At 38.4% G+C, this 14,822-nt stretch overlaps 3 protein-coding genes across 6 annotated transcripts in view; 1 reads left to right on the forward strand and 2 right to left on the reverse strand.

Moving 5' to 3' along the window:
* LOC126374064 (dual 3',5'-cyclic-AMP and -GMP phosphodiesterase 11) overlaps nucleotides 1–1,940 on the reverse strand; it is a 277,630-nt gene extending 275,690 nt beyond the window's left edge. For both annotated transcript variants that reach the window (XM_050020522.1, XM_050020521.1), the window contains exon 1: nucleotides 1,659–1,940. The gene's annotated coding sequence lies outside the window, so the exon portion shown is untranslated. The remainder of the gene's footprint in view (nucleotides 1–1,658) is intronic.
* A 1,054-nt stretch (nucleotides 1,941–2,994) lies between these two features.
* LOC126374092 (uncharacterized) lies at nucleotides 2,995–4,044 on the forward strand. The gene has a single exon (XM_050020566.1). It carries the CDS (start codon nucleotides 3,076–3,078, stop codon nucleotides 3,709–3,711), a length of 636 nt encoding a protein of 211 aa, XP_049876523.1. The 5' UTR covers nucleotides 2,995–3,075; the 3' UTR covers nucleotides 3,712–4,044.
* An 812-nt stretch (nucleotides 4,045–4,856) lies between these two features.
* The window catches only part of LOC126374077 (probable G-protein coupled receptor CG31760), a 101,016-nt gene continuing 91,050 nt past the window's right edge, over nucleotides 4,857–14,822 (reverse strand). For 2 of the 3 annotated variants that reach the window (XM_050020547.1, XM_050020548.1), the window contains 12 exons: nucleotides 14,654–14,792; nucleotides 13,762–13,891; nucleotides 12,253–12,385; nucleotides 11,597–11,750; nucleotides 10,692–10,801; nucleotides 10,097–10,241; nucleotides 9,569–9,638; nucleotides 8,813–8,951; nucleotides 8,187–8,292; nucleotides 7,423–7,566; nucleotides 6,570–6,725; nucleotides 4,857–6,120 (listed from right to left, as the gene is read on the reverse strand). In XM_050020547.1, coding sequence (XP_049876504.1) covers nucleotides 6,091–6,120; nucleotides 6,570–6,725; nucleotides 7,423–7,566; nucleotides 8,187–8,292; nucleotides 8,813–8,951; nucleotides 9,569–9,638; nucleotides 10,097–10,241; nucleotides 10,692–10,801; nucleotides 11,597–11,750; nucleotides 12,253–12,385; nucleotides 13,762–13,891; nucleotides 14,654–14,792 — 1,456 coding nt within the window. In that variant the 3' untranslated portion in view covers nucleotides 4,857–6,090. The remainder of the gene's footprint in view (nucleotides 6,121–6,569; nucleotides 6,726–7,422; nucleotides 7,567–8,186; nucleotides 8,293–8,812; nucleotides 8,952–9,568; nucleotides 9,639–10,096; nucleotides 10,242–10,691; nucleotides 10,802–11,596; nucleotides 11,751–12,252; nucleotides 12,386–13,761; nucleotides 13,892–14,653; nucleotides 14,793–14,822) is intronic. The other variant, XM_050020549.1, reaches the window with a different exon arrangement.

Below are 14,822 nucleotides of genomic sequence, written 5' to 3' on the forward strand. Positions count from 1 at the left end.
CGTAAGTCTATATTCATTCATTCTCCATGAACATGTCCAGCATTCGTTTCTCAATTCTAATCACTACAACTTCTTCCAAACTAAGTAAATATGTAAATAGTGAACCCCTATGCCGTTAATACATAGGTAGTATACATTCGTGTGTAGAATAAACCCAGCTCAATGCTGTACTGTCCTCTTAGGACCATAGCGTGTTCATAGCGTGCGAACCCATTAGATATAGGTACCTACCTAAAAGTAGATAACAATACGTTAATTTAAATTACAACGATTCTTTAAGATTTTTTTTTGTTGTTTTGGTACCTACATTATCTTTGTTATCACACTTCTTATCAGTCACAAGGTCTAGGTGCTACGCATACCTACTACGTTTGTATTTAATTAGTTTACAATTATGTTCCTTAATTGTTTATTATTAGGTACCTACGCAGGTAGGTACCTAAATGTTGTTGAAGTTTTGGTAATGGAAGACGTCTGGGTGGTAAGTAGGTACTAGTTATGTCTCTGATAGGTTCCCAACATACCTACCTAGAAGTTGGTATACCTAGTATTACTTATACCAGGCATCTAGGTAGGTAGCTACTATTGATTACAGCATCATAGAATAAGGAATACTGATACTGCATTTAAATTACTGGTTCTTTACATATTAATTTATAAATCTATAGGTAGGTAGGTACCTAGTTAGGAAGGTACTTAGGCAGATTATGCAATGCATTTAAGTAAAAACAACGAGAGCACACCATTTTGATTGACAGTTGAAGGCTCATTCGGCTCGTCCAGACAGGTTCTCGAAAACGAAAGCCAGTGTGGAAAATTAAACCTTAACTAAGGTGTTAAGATAACGTCAAAATAAGACTTCTTTCGTGATAATTTATCTAGGATGTACCTACCTCGGTAGCAATTTTGCACCCTTGTATGTAATATATCCTAACTAAATGTATGACGGTAAGTAGGTAGCTAGTTTAGCTAGGTACTATGATAGGTAGGTACCTAGGTACCTACAAAAAGAATTCGATTAGGTAGGAACTTCTTGTGATGTGTGTTACTCCTTTACTTCTACTAAATTCATGCCTACTGATACACACCACATCACATAGGTACCCTACAGCACCTACCTATTTATTACACAATACAGTTCATTCAACAAAAGCGTGCCATCATCAAAACAATGAGTAAGCCAGCTAGGAGAGTCTAACTGATGTAAAATGATAGTGTGTACCTACCATCATAAACAATCACCTTTCTTATTACAACAAAGGCGTGTAAAGTAAATGTTTTTGCGAAAATATTCCTCGGAAATGAATCAAGCACGTGACACTTGATCGGATCGAATTCAAACAAGTTGTTGATAAAATAACGGTCGACCGTTCGGTTCGGTTACAAACTTCTTTTATAAAATCTTTAAGTGAAGTAAGTTCGTTTAATCTCATAATTAAAACGCCGAATGTATGACAAAGTCACAATAACGGTAAACATTACCAGTAACAACAGGTGGCACACTTTGTAAATACGATTACTTACGTAGGTACAGAATGAAACTCACGTTTTAATAGGTACAACGGAAGGAATCCAAAACGTATGCACTGGGCATTAATTACAAATAAACATAACGAGTTTTACAATGTAAGATGGGTATTGTCATGCTGCCAACTTACCTCAGGAACGCAGATATTCACAGCACCAAGTTCACGGTCAAAACCCCTTGCAAAACTGTATCTAAACCAATCACAAATTCAAATAAAACTTTTTGTTCACTGCACACGCGGCGCGGGGGCCCTTGCGTCGGCTATCACGCCGAAAATAAAAAACAATATCGGTCAAAACAGAGTAGTAACAAAAAAAACTGTTCTAGTGAAAGTTCACGATAGCAGCCGGCGAGGTTATGTTTTTATTGTGATAACGCGAGTACGTCGACACCATACGAGGTCTGCGATATTACTGAACCGGGCTGAAGTGAATCGCGGGCCGCTGAGCGCTTCCGAGCGGCGAGACGAGTCGCATTCTCGCAAAGCATTCTCGTCGTGCTTTGGATACCTACCTACGACTACGACTTGTGTTCGCAGTGACTGTATAATTTTGCGTTCCTAAATTAAAATAATTAGGCGTTTAGTTAATTGGGTCGAACTATTGCCAATTCGATTCTGTTCTAACACGATTTTAACTAGAACGCTTGTCGTTTCTCATACCTAGCTACCTACCTACCTTCTTATGGTAAAGGGTAGTTGAAGGTAAGGAAATTGATTTATGGGGAGAATAAGGTAGATACCTACCTATCTACTAACCTACGTTTAGAAGAGCTTAGGTAGGTAGGTGTGCTTGGTACCAATTTTCATTTCGGTATGATTGGTAATCCCGTTTCGACTTAATGTCTAACACAATGGAGTTGGTTGACCCCACAAAGCATTTCAGTGGGAAAAAAGTTTCTGTAGGTTTCTCTTGTCAACTTGGTTCTGCCTACCCCAATTCGAACCGTGAGTTGTCATCCAAGATAGCAAAGTAAAACTTGAAAAATATTCGTGTAGCGCCATCTCTCGACAATTCCTAATAATATGTTTGTGTTTCCGCCATCTATCGAATGTCAATTGTAACACAAAATCCGTCAATTTTATTTTTTACTGGCAATACCTACAAACAAAATGTCAAAAAAGGAAACGTTCATAAAAATTGTTATAGGAAAGAACCAAGTGTTAAAGGTTTTTGTAACGATTATTTTTGAACGTGACTTAAGAAACTAAAAATAGCTTACCCGTAGACAGAGAAACTAACGGATTTACCTTGGACTTAACGCTTTGAATGAAGTCTTTTACTATGAAAACTATTCAATCTTGAAAATCGCAATAACACAGTATTTAATTTTGTTGTTTTTAATTATTTTAATGTGACGATTTACTATTGTCTTGGTTTTTATGAACGTGCACTCGGCGGTATGACAGTCGAACACAAACGACGTTGACAGACAAGGAAATTCAAAAAGTTCGTTGAATCGTTGATTTGTTTGTGTTTTTGTATTGTGGTGTTAGGTGTTTGTTAATTATTTTCATTACTCGTAAAATTATTCGAGAATATTTTGAAATGATAAAAACGAAGCCCTGGAACGGAGGAACTGATGAAGAATATGAGACCCAACACTTCGGCTTCGGTACTCAGCGACTTAAAATAGCCGTGCGCCAAATGGTGGAGCAAAAAATCCGAACGGGAGTGAAGGACATGGAGTCTTACTTACATGAAACTTTGGATCTGAACGATACGGATAAAGCTACGCTAACTCGTTCCTGCGACAAGTTGATTCGACTGTATTGCGACCGAACGGAACCTTCGCTTGGGGTCATTGATGGTGAAATAGAAAGGATTCTAAATGTGCCTTCACATGTAGTCTTACCTGCGGATGAAGTTCACCTTCATGAAATAAATGACGAGGAGTATGAGAAGTTGAATGATGAAGTGGCAGATTTGCGAAAAAGGGTGGAAAGGGGAGCGCTCATGGAAGGTTTGCTTACTGCAGAAGTGGAAGAAATTGCTTCCATTGAAAATGTGTGTGAAACAGCCAAAAAAGATATGGATGTGCTAGATTTATTTAACAAAAACATTGAAAGCAGTGCTGTGTTGAAAACTGTTCAAAATGAAACTCAGTTTCTGTGTAATAGTGTAGCATTTATGGAGAAAAGTGAAACTAATGATGATGCACTGTTCTTTGAGTGGAAACAATGAGATTTTATATTAATATTAATCATGTATGTGCGGGGATACATATTATTATTTCAAGTACCTTTGTTGTATTTGCAGTATAAAAGTTCTTTATGTGGCTATTTCTAACTTTTGTAACAATACTTGTAATTTAAAGTTTCTCGAGAATTGAAAGTGTATTCTCATGTATTTCTAAACAACAATAGGATTTATTTCTTTCTTAAATCTTTTATTATAACAATTTGATTTAAACAGGTTTAATTACCTATTAGTTTCCTTAAGAACAATTTAGATTTATGAATGTATGATTGAATATTGAATTACATTCTCATAATGAAATAAAACATTGCAAACAGATATTTTATTTTAATGTAAAAACAGAACTTCTTACAGAATACTTGCCTATCCAATATCAGAGAATAACAATTATTACATCAATTCTATAACATTCAATATTACATTATAGTCAGTTAATAATTTATACTTCCAAAAATGTATACAAAAGACTTTTGTTTTAAAATGAATTTGTAAATATTATAAATTGGCACAATTAATACCAGAAATTCTGAAGTTTAAATATGTTAATTACAAAATAAATGGGTAAAAATTAAATATTTCTTGTAATAACTATTCTATCTACATATTTGTATCACATTATGACTTTAGCACTACTGACACCCATAGATGAAAGAGCTTGGCTCTGTAGAAATATAATAACTCCCGCTAACTCACACGCAAGGATAAAACAGGTTCGCTAGAATGCAAAACTTTTTGCAAAGACGTAATAATGAAATATCTAGATACAGTTATACTATCATTGTAACAGGAAATAGAAGCTTCTCTCTATTAACATTTATCTAATGATTGTTCAGTTAAATACAACATTATCAGTAATTTAAATGAAAGATATATTTTCTTTAATAAATCTATTTAAATAGAGATAATAAAAATGAAAATTATTTATCACAGACAAAAATAAAATAACTAAGCAGCTACTGATGAATTTATGTACAACTTTTTAGAATTTATGCTTTATCTTGATTCATATTTACAATTTATTTTGTTACACCTAAGTTCTAAGCTATACATGAATAATGACAGTACCTATACACTCCTAATTCATAATTATAAGAATTTAATATTTATCTCTAGGTCCACAAAACTTAATAATTGTAAAATTTTATCTAAATAAAAATTTCGCTCAATTTTATCCTCATGCCTTATAAAAGTAACATTTTTCATTTTTTTTATTGTCTGGCCTAATGGTGAACAATGTTCAACATTTATATGCTAAATTCATTGGCTACAATATTTCACTAACAAAAAAATAAAATCTGATCATTAACATAGTAAAAAAGTGTTTTGTAATTGCTATCAATAAGGTACTCTTATTTCATGGATTGACTAGCTTCATCAATGGTTTTAGAAATATTAATACTTGTTTTGCATGATGATTTTATTAATTTCCGATAGGCTTTATGTATAGTAGGTACCTATTAGATTTCGTAACACTTAATAGGTAGCTTATTCTATAAATTATTTGTGTGGAATGACTTATAATAAGAACACACAGTTACAAATAAAGGGTACCTAAATACAAGTTACGTCTCGCGTAATGTTATTTATTATTGATAAGTGTTACAAACAATAGAATAAATATATTATAATTTTTGATGTAAATATAACTGATTTGATATCTATACGCCGTCTAAATACTTATATTAAACAGGTACCTATATAACTTAGTAGCTCGACTAAGTAGGTACACGGGCTTCTAATCCATTGGATTTTTCACATACTTAATCATGGTACCTAAGTCAACAAGACAGTACATGATTTATTTGATTACTGATTTGTAAATGGGTCTAGAATCAAGTGTCTAGTGATTTATGTATATTTTGCCGGGACATACCTGCAGTTTAACTCAATTCGCGACTAGCGCTATTTTAGTGCGTAACATTGCAGCAAAATATATCAACCCCTGAACTATACACATAAGCCTAAGTACAATCGATAAACAACTCCGTAGAAAATAACGTACGTCTGTTATAAACTAGTTGATAGATAGATAATGAAACTCGTCACACTACCGGTGTGACGGGGCGCTAACTCAACTTCAGGGCGGTTCTAGAATTTGTAATAGACCTACTCAAATGTAAAAGCTCTGTAACATATTTCAAACACGAACCGCGACAAAATTAGCGCCGACGAAGTTCGTAAAACGACTTTATAGTTGGTCATGACGACTAGAATCGTGTTAGCGCCTCGTCACGCCGACAGTGTGGCGAAAGCTTGATATTTATAATATTAAACGAAGGCGGGCGGGCGTACGTCGATGGTCCGGATGATGCGGCGCGCTACCGGTCCGGGCCACATCCAGCCGCCGTCGCTCAGCGCTACCAGTCACACCGGGCCTGGCCATTCGGAGTTCTCCTGGAATAACACATACTAATTTACTTGCTCCAACTGACCACTAGGTCATTTATCTGCATAAAGAAACAAAATGCGTTCAAGTGTTTTTATCCCCAGCCATGTTAAATACAATAATCGATCACTAGTGAGATGGGCTGATCATTTGTCGCCACAGGGTTGTCAAAAGCTGACTCTAAAGCTGCAAGTTGTCTTTCAATTAGTTATTTGTAACTCTGCTCACATAAGCTCTCACCCCATAAGGGATAGCATGTATAGATTATGTAGGCATTGAACAGCATGGTAGACTATTATTAATAAGGGAAGGCTTTAGATAGATATACACCTACGTAGTTACATTATAAGGATTATTGGGACATTATCTTTGTACTGCTGCTTACGCCTGGCACTTACAGTAGGCGTTGAGACATGTAATTAGTTATTTTAGGTAGGTCTTTATTTGGGCTGCATACCAGCGAGATGTTAACAGTCTTAGGGTGCATGGGGCTCTGCGGCGCGGCGTTGGCGGTGAAGTAACCGCCGGGCCGTGGCCGCAGGTGACGGTTGTGTAGCTCCATCTGAACTATCTTCATAAATTCGATCTGAGCTGCTAGTTTCTGGACTTCCTCCTGTGAAATAAACATCAAAGAATTAGCGTAGGATAGCTAAGTTTTTTTTTAATTAAGTAGTTCTGTTTAACGCAATAAAAGCCCCTGCTACTACTTACGTCTTTCAGTACTTACGTACAGAGACAGTGAATGTAAGGGTTATAAGGTCATTGTGCACCCGTAGAGTGCTACGGCTATTAACTATGGTAATGAGTTCTGTGTGCAATCGTGTTTATTTTAGGTACTTAATGTTGCTATGTTGGCGTTCTGGTTAACCTAGAATGCTCTTGTATAGGTACCACGTTGTCAGCGTACTCGATTGTTGTTTCTCTTGGTCACTCATTGTCTTGGATATCATATTTAGAGCATTCGGTAATCGTATGCATAGTATATGCAGGTAGATAACGGCCTCTGTGTTCCAGTGGTTGAGCGTTGGATTCACGATCTGGAGGCCATAGGTTCGAATCCCGTAGGGGACATATCACAAAAATCACTTTGTGATCCCTAGTTTGGTTAGGACATTAGGGGCTGATCACCTGATTGTCCAAAAGTAAGATTATCCGTGCTTCGGAAGGCACGTTATAAATGTAAGTGAGTAATCGTTGCATGAGCCATGTCAGTGGCCTTTGGCGGCTCAATCATAACCTAACCCTAACACCAGGGTTGTGCCACACGATAAGAAGGAGCAGGTAGATATAAATTATTAAGGTCACTATACCTTGAGCTCCTCATTCTCCTGGTAGAGGTCAGGAGGCTCGTCTGGCACCAGGCCGATGCCGTTGAGTGAAGAGGAGGCCGGCACTCCCCGCGCACGCGCCCTGCTATCCCACGTGTCGCCTGTGCCGCGGACTACGCGCATCACCTGAGCGGACATTTTGAATTATTTATAAGTACATTGGTAAAGGAATACTAATACAGTTTGCTCGACACATAAACTAAGTTCACGACTATATCCCAATAGGGGTAGTACATCCATCGGAAGTTGAATTAAGTACCTACCCACATTTTACCAAGCCACCACCACCATCCACCATTGTAGACGACCAACCATCATCATCATAGACCATTATAGATGGCGATTCGACTCACCACCTATCATGTTGATCTAACGTTCGTCTAGTTCTAACTATAGTTCATCTTGCGATGGATGTACCTCTTACTAGCTCACCAACGTAGCCTGGGAAGTCCCTTATAGCATTTTTGGTTATTTATTTGCATCACATCTTGCATTAATTACTTACATACATCTAGGTTACTGAGGGTTGGCGAGGTTGATAATCCACCTCCCAACCCACACGATAAGTAGAAGATGCATCTAGGTACTATGATCCAAATATGCTTATTATAAAAGTATAATTTTGCTTTGGATATTATGAAAAGTATTGTGGGGACAGAACGTTTTCTTTCGGTTTGATTGGGTTAGGAAATTTTGCACATACAAGTAAGGAAACAAGAACTTCTCGATCGAGATGAACTTCTTACCTTGGGTAAGAAGACAAGTAGCACTGTAGTTGAAGTGGAAAGCTGTGTTCTGATGAACCCAAGGAGATATTTGATATCCGGTCCCGCACGTGGCAATATTAGTAAGCTGGAAACATAAATATTAAGCTTATCTTAACTATGTTTCTTTTTGTGTAAGTAAGCTTTTCAATAACGCTATCTTCCGTCTTAGAATAGAATAACACTAAACTTCATCATCTCCCTAAAATTATCCCGTTTTTCACAGGGTCCGCTTTCTCAACCTGAAGATTTGACAGATCCAGTTTTTACAGAAGCGACTGCCTGTTTGACCTTCCAACCCGCGAAGGGAAAACCAGCTCAATACAGGTAAAGTCATATGTGACTTGTGGGAGGTATGCCTCCCATAATGCGGGAATGTGTGTTTTCTCACGATGTTTTCCTTCACCGCTGAGTTGATAATCATTTATGATCCAATCCAAACATGAATTTGAAACCAAATTCGACAATCATTGGTTTAGGCCTGTGCTGGATTCGAACCGGCGACTTCAAAGTGAGAGGCAAGCGTTCTACCAAATGAGTTACCACGGCTCACTAGGTAGAGGTAAATAATAGGTATTATATGATTCTGTATTTGCGTAAGTACTCACTGAAAGGCGATCATAAGCGAGTTGACAGTGAAAATGTTGTAGATGGCTATAGATATGAGTCGTGCTTCATTGTATAGACTCTCTGCATGTCTTACTCGGTAGCACACCCGTACGCCCCATAGCAGGAACAAGATTTCACCTGGAATATAGCCATAAGGATATGGTAAGTTTTCGAAACGATACACTAAACATCGTGAAAAATTTCTAAGTCATACTAACAGTCAATTTACATCAAATGCAGGGCAAAGGTGTTCTCAGCGAATGGAGTCGGCACCTTAGATACCGACGGAGAATACTCCACCACAACGCTAGTTAAGTAGTAGATAATGATACACAGCGGATGGTATGTAAAAGTATACAAAGTGGCTTATAATGGGTCTCCCATAATACCAGGGCCGCGGCCAGTGCTAAGCATGTGACAGGGCATTATGCTGAGGGAGATTCTTTTTTTATTTTGACCGCCTCCACAATGTGTATTTTAAGTATTGGTACATATTTTTAAATATTTCTGTCTTTTTGTTTTTTAGGTAAATTTAAGTTTGTTAATATAGCATAAAAGATGGTGTGACGACCTCAATGCTTATCGGAAGGATTGGCCGGAGATCGCGCAAAGTCGAGAGGAGTGGAAAAATCAAGGGGAGGCCTTTGCCCAGCAGTGGGATCGTATAGGCTAAATAAGATAAGATAAGAATATAGCATTCTTTCTTTCTTTCAAAGTAGGTGGATATATTTATGATTATAAACAAAGCTTTTTACCTATAGCTAAGCTGTGATCCCACCAGTTGTATGTACACTGCTTGAACTTTAATCCTCTGTTGTCAGTTATCTGAAAAATAAATTAGTGTAATCAGACTACGGCTATGATTCGCCATCGACATGATGCAAAGGAAGAAAATGGCAATAACAGTGGGGTGTGTTTGAATCCTTTAACAGTTTTTTCCAGATATTTCTATCTTGGGGTCAGCTCCCTCCCAAATCCACCACATGGTTACCTTAAATTTATTATATTGACCGTAATTTTCTGGAGGTGGAGGCCAGGATTCCTAAAGCACATGATATTCTAATTTAGGCTCCAACCTCTCCAAAAAATATGTACCTTATGGCTCCAATATGTTATTCTCAATAATTTAATCAATTTTGTAGCCAGAAAGAATATTAAATAACTTAAGTAATGCTTTAAAGTATTCCATCGGACCTCTTAGCTTCCGGCCACTCGACAGATCCAAAATCAAGTCACCAGATAGAGCGAGTGCACAGTGGGATTAATAGACAAATAAATCTTACATTTTCAGCATCAGGCGGCGCAGATAGAGTCCAAGTACAGAGGTATACCAGCATGATGAGCAGGATGGGAGCCATCCACTGTAGTAGCTGCTTATCTGTCAACTTCAGCTTGTGTGCTGACTTCACGCGGTAGGTTAATGACACTCTGAAATATTGTTGAAAAACGTGAGCTGAATGTATTCGTCATTTATTAGATACTCTTTCGGGGACCGTACACAAATAATTTAGATTAGATAGTATTTATAGAGAGTCTTAATAACAAAGCATAACATTAAGCTAATGACCATGCCAATGGTAATGATAATTCCCAATTGGGGCAGTCAGAGATACCACATTACATCTCAAATTATGCAAGATTTTATGAAGTTTACTTAGAAGACATCGTGCAATTATAGTTTATAGTTTTCCGAGTCATATTTCCTGCATACAGAACCGGAATAGTGGTATAAGTAGGTATAATCCAATCCAAACTTTACTACTTTCTCTTTACTTGCCTGTTTTGGGATACTATCAAAATGGTATTACTTACTTACATTGATTTTGATTGTTTGGCCAGTTACAAAACAACACTGAAATAGATATTCAAACCTCTTACCTCCATGTCTTCATCAGTAGAGCAGTGTATGTGATGCAGAATCCCATGTGGCGCGTCCATTTTGTAGCGATGCACGAATATCTGTCCAACACCGGAAATATTGCTGCCATCTGTAAATAATAGTAAACTTTATATGAAATAGTTGTTTTTAGAAGCGATATTTTTTTTTTGTATAAGACCCGTAGTCTTGAAAAATTGAGATTTTATAACGGTTCTTGGTTAAGCTTTCGTCATACTGGCGGCGTGACGGGGCGCTTTAGCGCGACGCTATGCTAGTAGTTGTCATAGTATCAACTGAGACGTCACACTGCGGGCGACGTCACGCTCGTATGTGACAATGACATATTGCGATCCTTGGAAATCTTTTCGCTAAAATAAAATACTTACTTACTTACATAATAAAATAGCCTCTGTGGTCCTGTGGTTCACCGGCATGATTTTCAATCGGAGAGCCCCAGTACTTACTAGACATGCGCGTATTAATTTATCTTAAGTGTAGTTTTCACTAAAGTAGCAAAGGGTAGCTAAGCCGTTGGTCCCGGCTATTAGCCGTAAAAACACCTCCACTAACCCGCATTGGAGCAGCGTGGTGGAGTATGCTCCATACCCCCTCCGGTTGATTTAGGGGAGGCCTGTGTCCAGCAGTGGGATGTATACATATAGGCTGTTTATGTTATGTTATGTAGTTTTCACTAACGCAGTTGACACGACCATTACCACTTAGTAGTATAGACAGCGATACGGCTCACCACCTACCGCGCTGGTCTAACAGAAAGGTCGGTGGGTTGTGAGTTTTCATCTTGTGATGGATGTATCTCTGACTACCCCAATTGGGATATAGTCGTGAGCTTCTAGTTATGTTATAAAATACCTAGGCATAAGACAAGGTTGATTGACAAACTCACCTCCATATACATGATAGCACACCCAAGTAGTGTGATGGAGAGGAACACAGGGCTGGCAACTCGGAAGACCTTGACCCGGCGGTGGTGGTGCGTGTAGATTACCAGCACCACCGTCATCACGGCGCAGCTCACTGATATCACCAGCAGAGCTATCCTGGAAGATGAAGAGTTAGAGCTTGTTAGTTTTTAAATCAGCCTTGTTTCTGCTTTCATCTGATTTAGTGGGGTGGGATCTAAGCAACAAAGAACGTGTTGAGATTTTCGTCTGGCATGTCCTAAAAAGTGACAGAGGGATTGTACTCTTTCTGACATGGCGGTTCATCTATCGAAAGGTAAATCACTGACTCACTCATTACGAAATTTGAGAAACTACAGACGTGCTCACTAAGATGGGATTTTGCAAATAGGGCTGCCAAAGATTTTATCAAACTTCTGTAGTTGTAACCGTACAAACAAACAAACAAACAGAGTCGAAAACAGAGACGAGTGGATATGACCGTCTGATGACAGGTGCTTACATAAGTACTTAACTAGCTTTTACCCGCGACTCTGTAAACAACAACTACTTATAGAAGTTTGATAAAACCTTGCTACTTCTTTTTGCAAAATCCCGTCTTGAGCGCCTTCAAAAGTATCAGATTTTGTAAGACTCGTACCGGAAGGGCCAGTTGTAAGTGGCGAGACAGGGCTCGGGGCCGCGACAGGACTCGCAGCCGGGCTGGCACTGCAAGCACTCGTACGGCTCACTCCAGTTGTCTACTCCATTCTCTTCGTACTCTTGGTATGCCACTGGAATTAAAAAATAAAGTTCTTTGTATTACAACATCGTGAGGAAACGCCGTAAGACCGAATGTCACCTAATATACATCATCAATGTCCAAACCCCAATGTTATGCGAGGATATATCTATATCCTCGTGTATTGGGTAGATACTCAAGACCTGTTTTCAAAGGTATTTGACTTAATCTGTGACCGAACTGGTATCCCTTCGGGTTGGAAGGGTATATTGGCATTTGCTGCTGTATAAGGACCAGACCTGACAAATGTTTAAGGAAGCGGGATGACGCCAGGGAGATGATAGAGTTACCTACTCGTAGACTCTTATTAATAAAATCTTTGTCTTCGTCGTGTGTTTAGGGTATCATATTCTTTGGAATTGGACTTGCCACGGCAGGGGTGGTAGAAGGATTCACCACGTTGTTGCCGATTGCTTAGAGCAACTACCTATTACTTAAGTGCTGCAATCTGACACCGATTAAAAATTAATTGAAAAACATATGAACGTGTAAGTAATATAAACGCTATTATTTCCAAGGGAATTAATTTGTGTTTTGCAAACGCTAATTGGATTAGCAACCAAATGGCTCTTATTACTGGACGTGTTTAATTACCGCGACCTGTTTCCATTAAGTGTTAAGCTTATCCATTAGTAGTGGCTATCCATTAGACGCAGCTTAAGCTTTTGATTGACTGGTAGGTACCTACCTTAGTGGGGTAAGTTACCCACGGTTACGTTACGTCGTCGTTGCGTTGCATCGAAATGATCTATAAATCGTTGAGGTGAATCTACACCACATCTTGTGACGTCGTGTCGGACTGAACCGCATAACGGTCAGGATTTGTTACCATTATTTTCAGACTAACAGCCTCCGTGGTCTAGTGGTTAGAGCGTTAGGCTCACGATGTGGATATCCGGGTTTGATTTCCAATGGGGACATTGTCGAAATCATTTTGTGTAACTGTCCTTTGTTTGGTAAGGACTTTCCAGGCTTGAATCACTTGATTGTCTGAAAAAGGGCACGTTAAGCCGTTGGTCCCGGCTAATAGCCATACACCTCCACCAACTCGCAGTGGAGCAGCGTGGTGGAGTATACCCCTCCGGTTGATTGAGGGGAGCCCTGTACCCAGCAGTGGGATGTATATATATTTTGTTTATGTTTTATTTTCAGACTAAAACCTAAGCAAAAAGAATATGTAAGTAAAAACCTTTCAAAGACCCATCCGGCTCCATAGAGCTACTTAATGATTAATACTCACTGAATTCTGACACGTTCTGAAATCATATTATATTTAACTACCTTCTACCTGACGGACCTGTCATATCTGCAGATTCGGTAAGCGGACCCCGTGAAAACGGTATTACGCTAGGGAGGTGCTGAACTTACCTTCAACCAAAGATCCATTGAAACCATCTGGATGATGAATAGAGTAGAAGCCAGGGCGGCAACGACAGATATAGGACCCCCGCGCCCATCCTGCATGTCTGCCTATTTCCCTGATTGGTTTATATTCGCACTGGGAAAAAAAAATCTACATAAATACTTAAGACTTATTTCTTACATACAGAAATATGTTCCATAAGCACATCTGTTAAAACAAGTACTTGATCCTTAAATTACGAATAACTTGGAGCATTGTTAGTAACAAGCACTACACCTAGCTTAAAAATCTATATGGCCCCTTATCTATAGATAGCGGAGATAGGAAAGAGTTGCGCATCCATCCAGTTGAGGGCCAAATAAGGGGTTAAGGACCAAATCAAATCCATCTGGGTCCACCCCTGACTTGCAGAATTTAATTTTAAACTTGATTTTATCTTCATTTCTTAGTAGGTACCTACTATACTCATAAAGTAAGTATATTTTCCTTTTATATGGATTGGGAGAAAATAAAGTTTTACCTTCTGTTGCTTATCGTTTCGGGCATATCGTAAACTTTCCAATGATAAAACTTACATATTCGCATATCGGATCATCATAGGATTCATACAGGGTGTTAGTGACATCGTAATGAAAATTATGCCTTCAACCATTGGACCACGGAGGCCTTTAAAGTATGGAACTGAAAATAATGTAAAAAACAAAAAAAAGCATGAATTTTGCGACGGAAATTTCTACTTGATAACTACTCAGAATCATGGTCTGAATCATCCCTCATAGTTTTCGTTACGATGTGACTAACACCCTGTAGATAAAACGTCGTGCCATAATAACATTGTATATTACATATATTATATTAATTATTACTAGGAATTAGATATAGGTTTGATTTACTTACGTAAGTGGTCTCATTGGGGCACTTGTGAGTGCCATGGAACGAGTATATCTGGTTGTCAGATTCTTCTGGGTTGTCCACTTCGCACTGATTTATTTCCAAACTAGATATGTCTATGTCCAGGGAGACTACTCCTTTCAGGCTGGAAAAAAAAAGTTTTACACTTTGGATG

This window comes from Pectinophora gossypiella, chromosome 16, assembly GCF_024362695.1.
Source record: "Pectinophora gossypiella chromosome 16, ilPecGoss1.1, whole genome shotgun sequence".
In the NCBI taxonomy this organism is placed as follows: domain Eukaryota; kingdom Metazoa; phylum Arthropoda; class Insecta; order Lepidoptera; family Gelechiidae; genus Pectinophora; species Pectinophora gossypiella.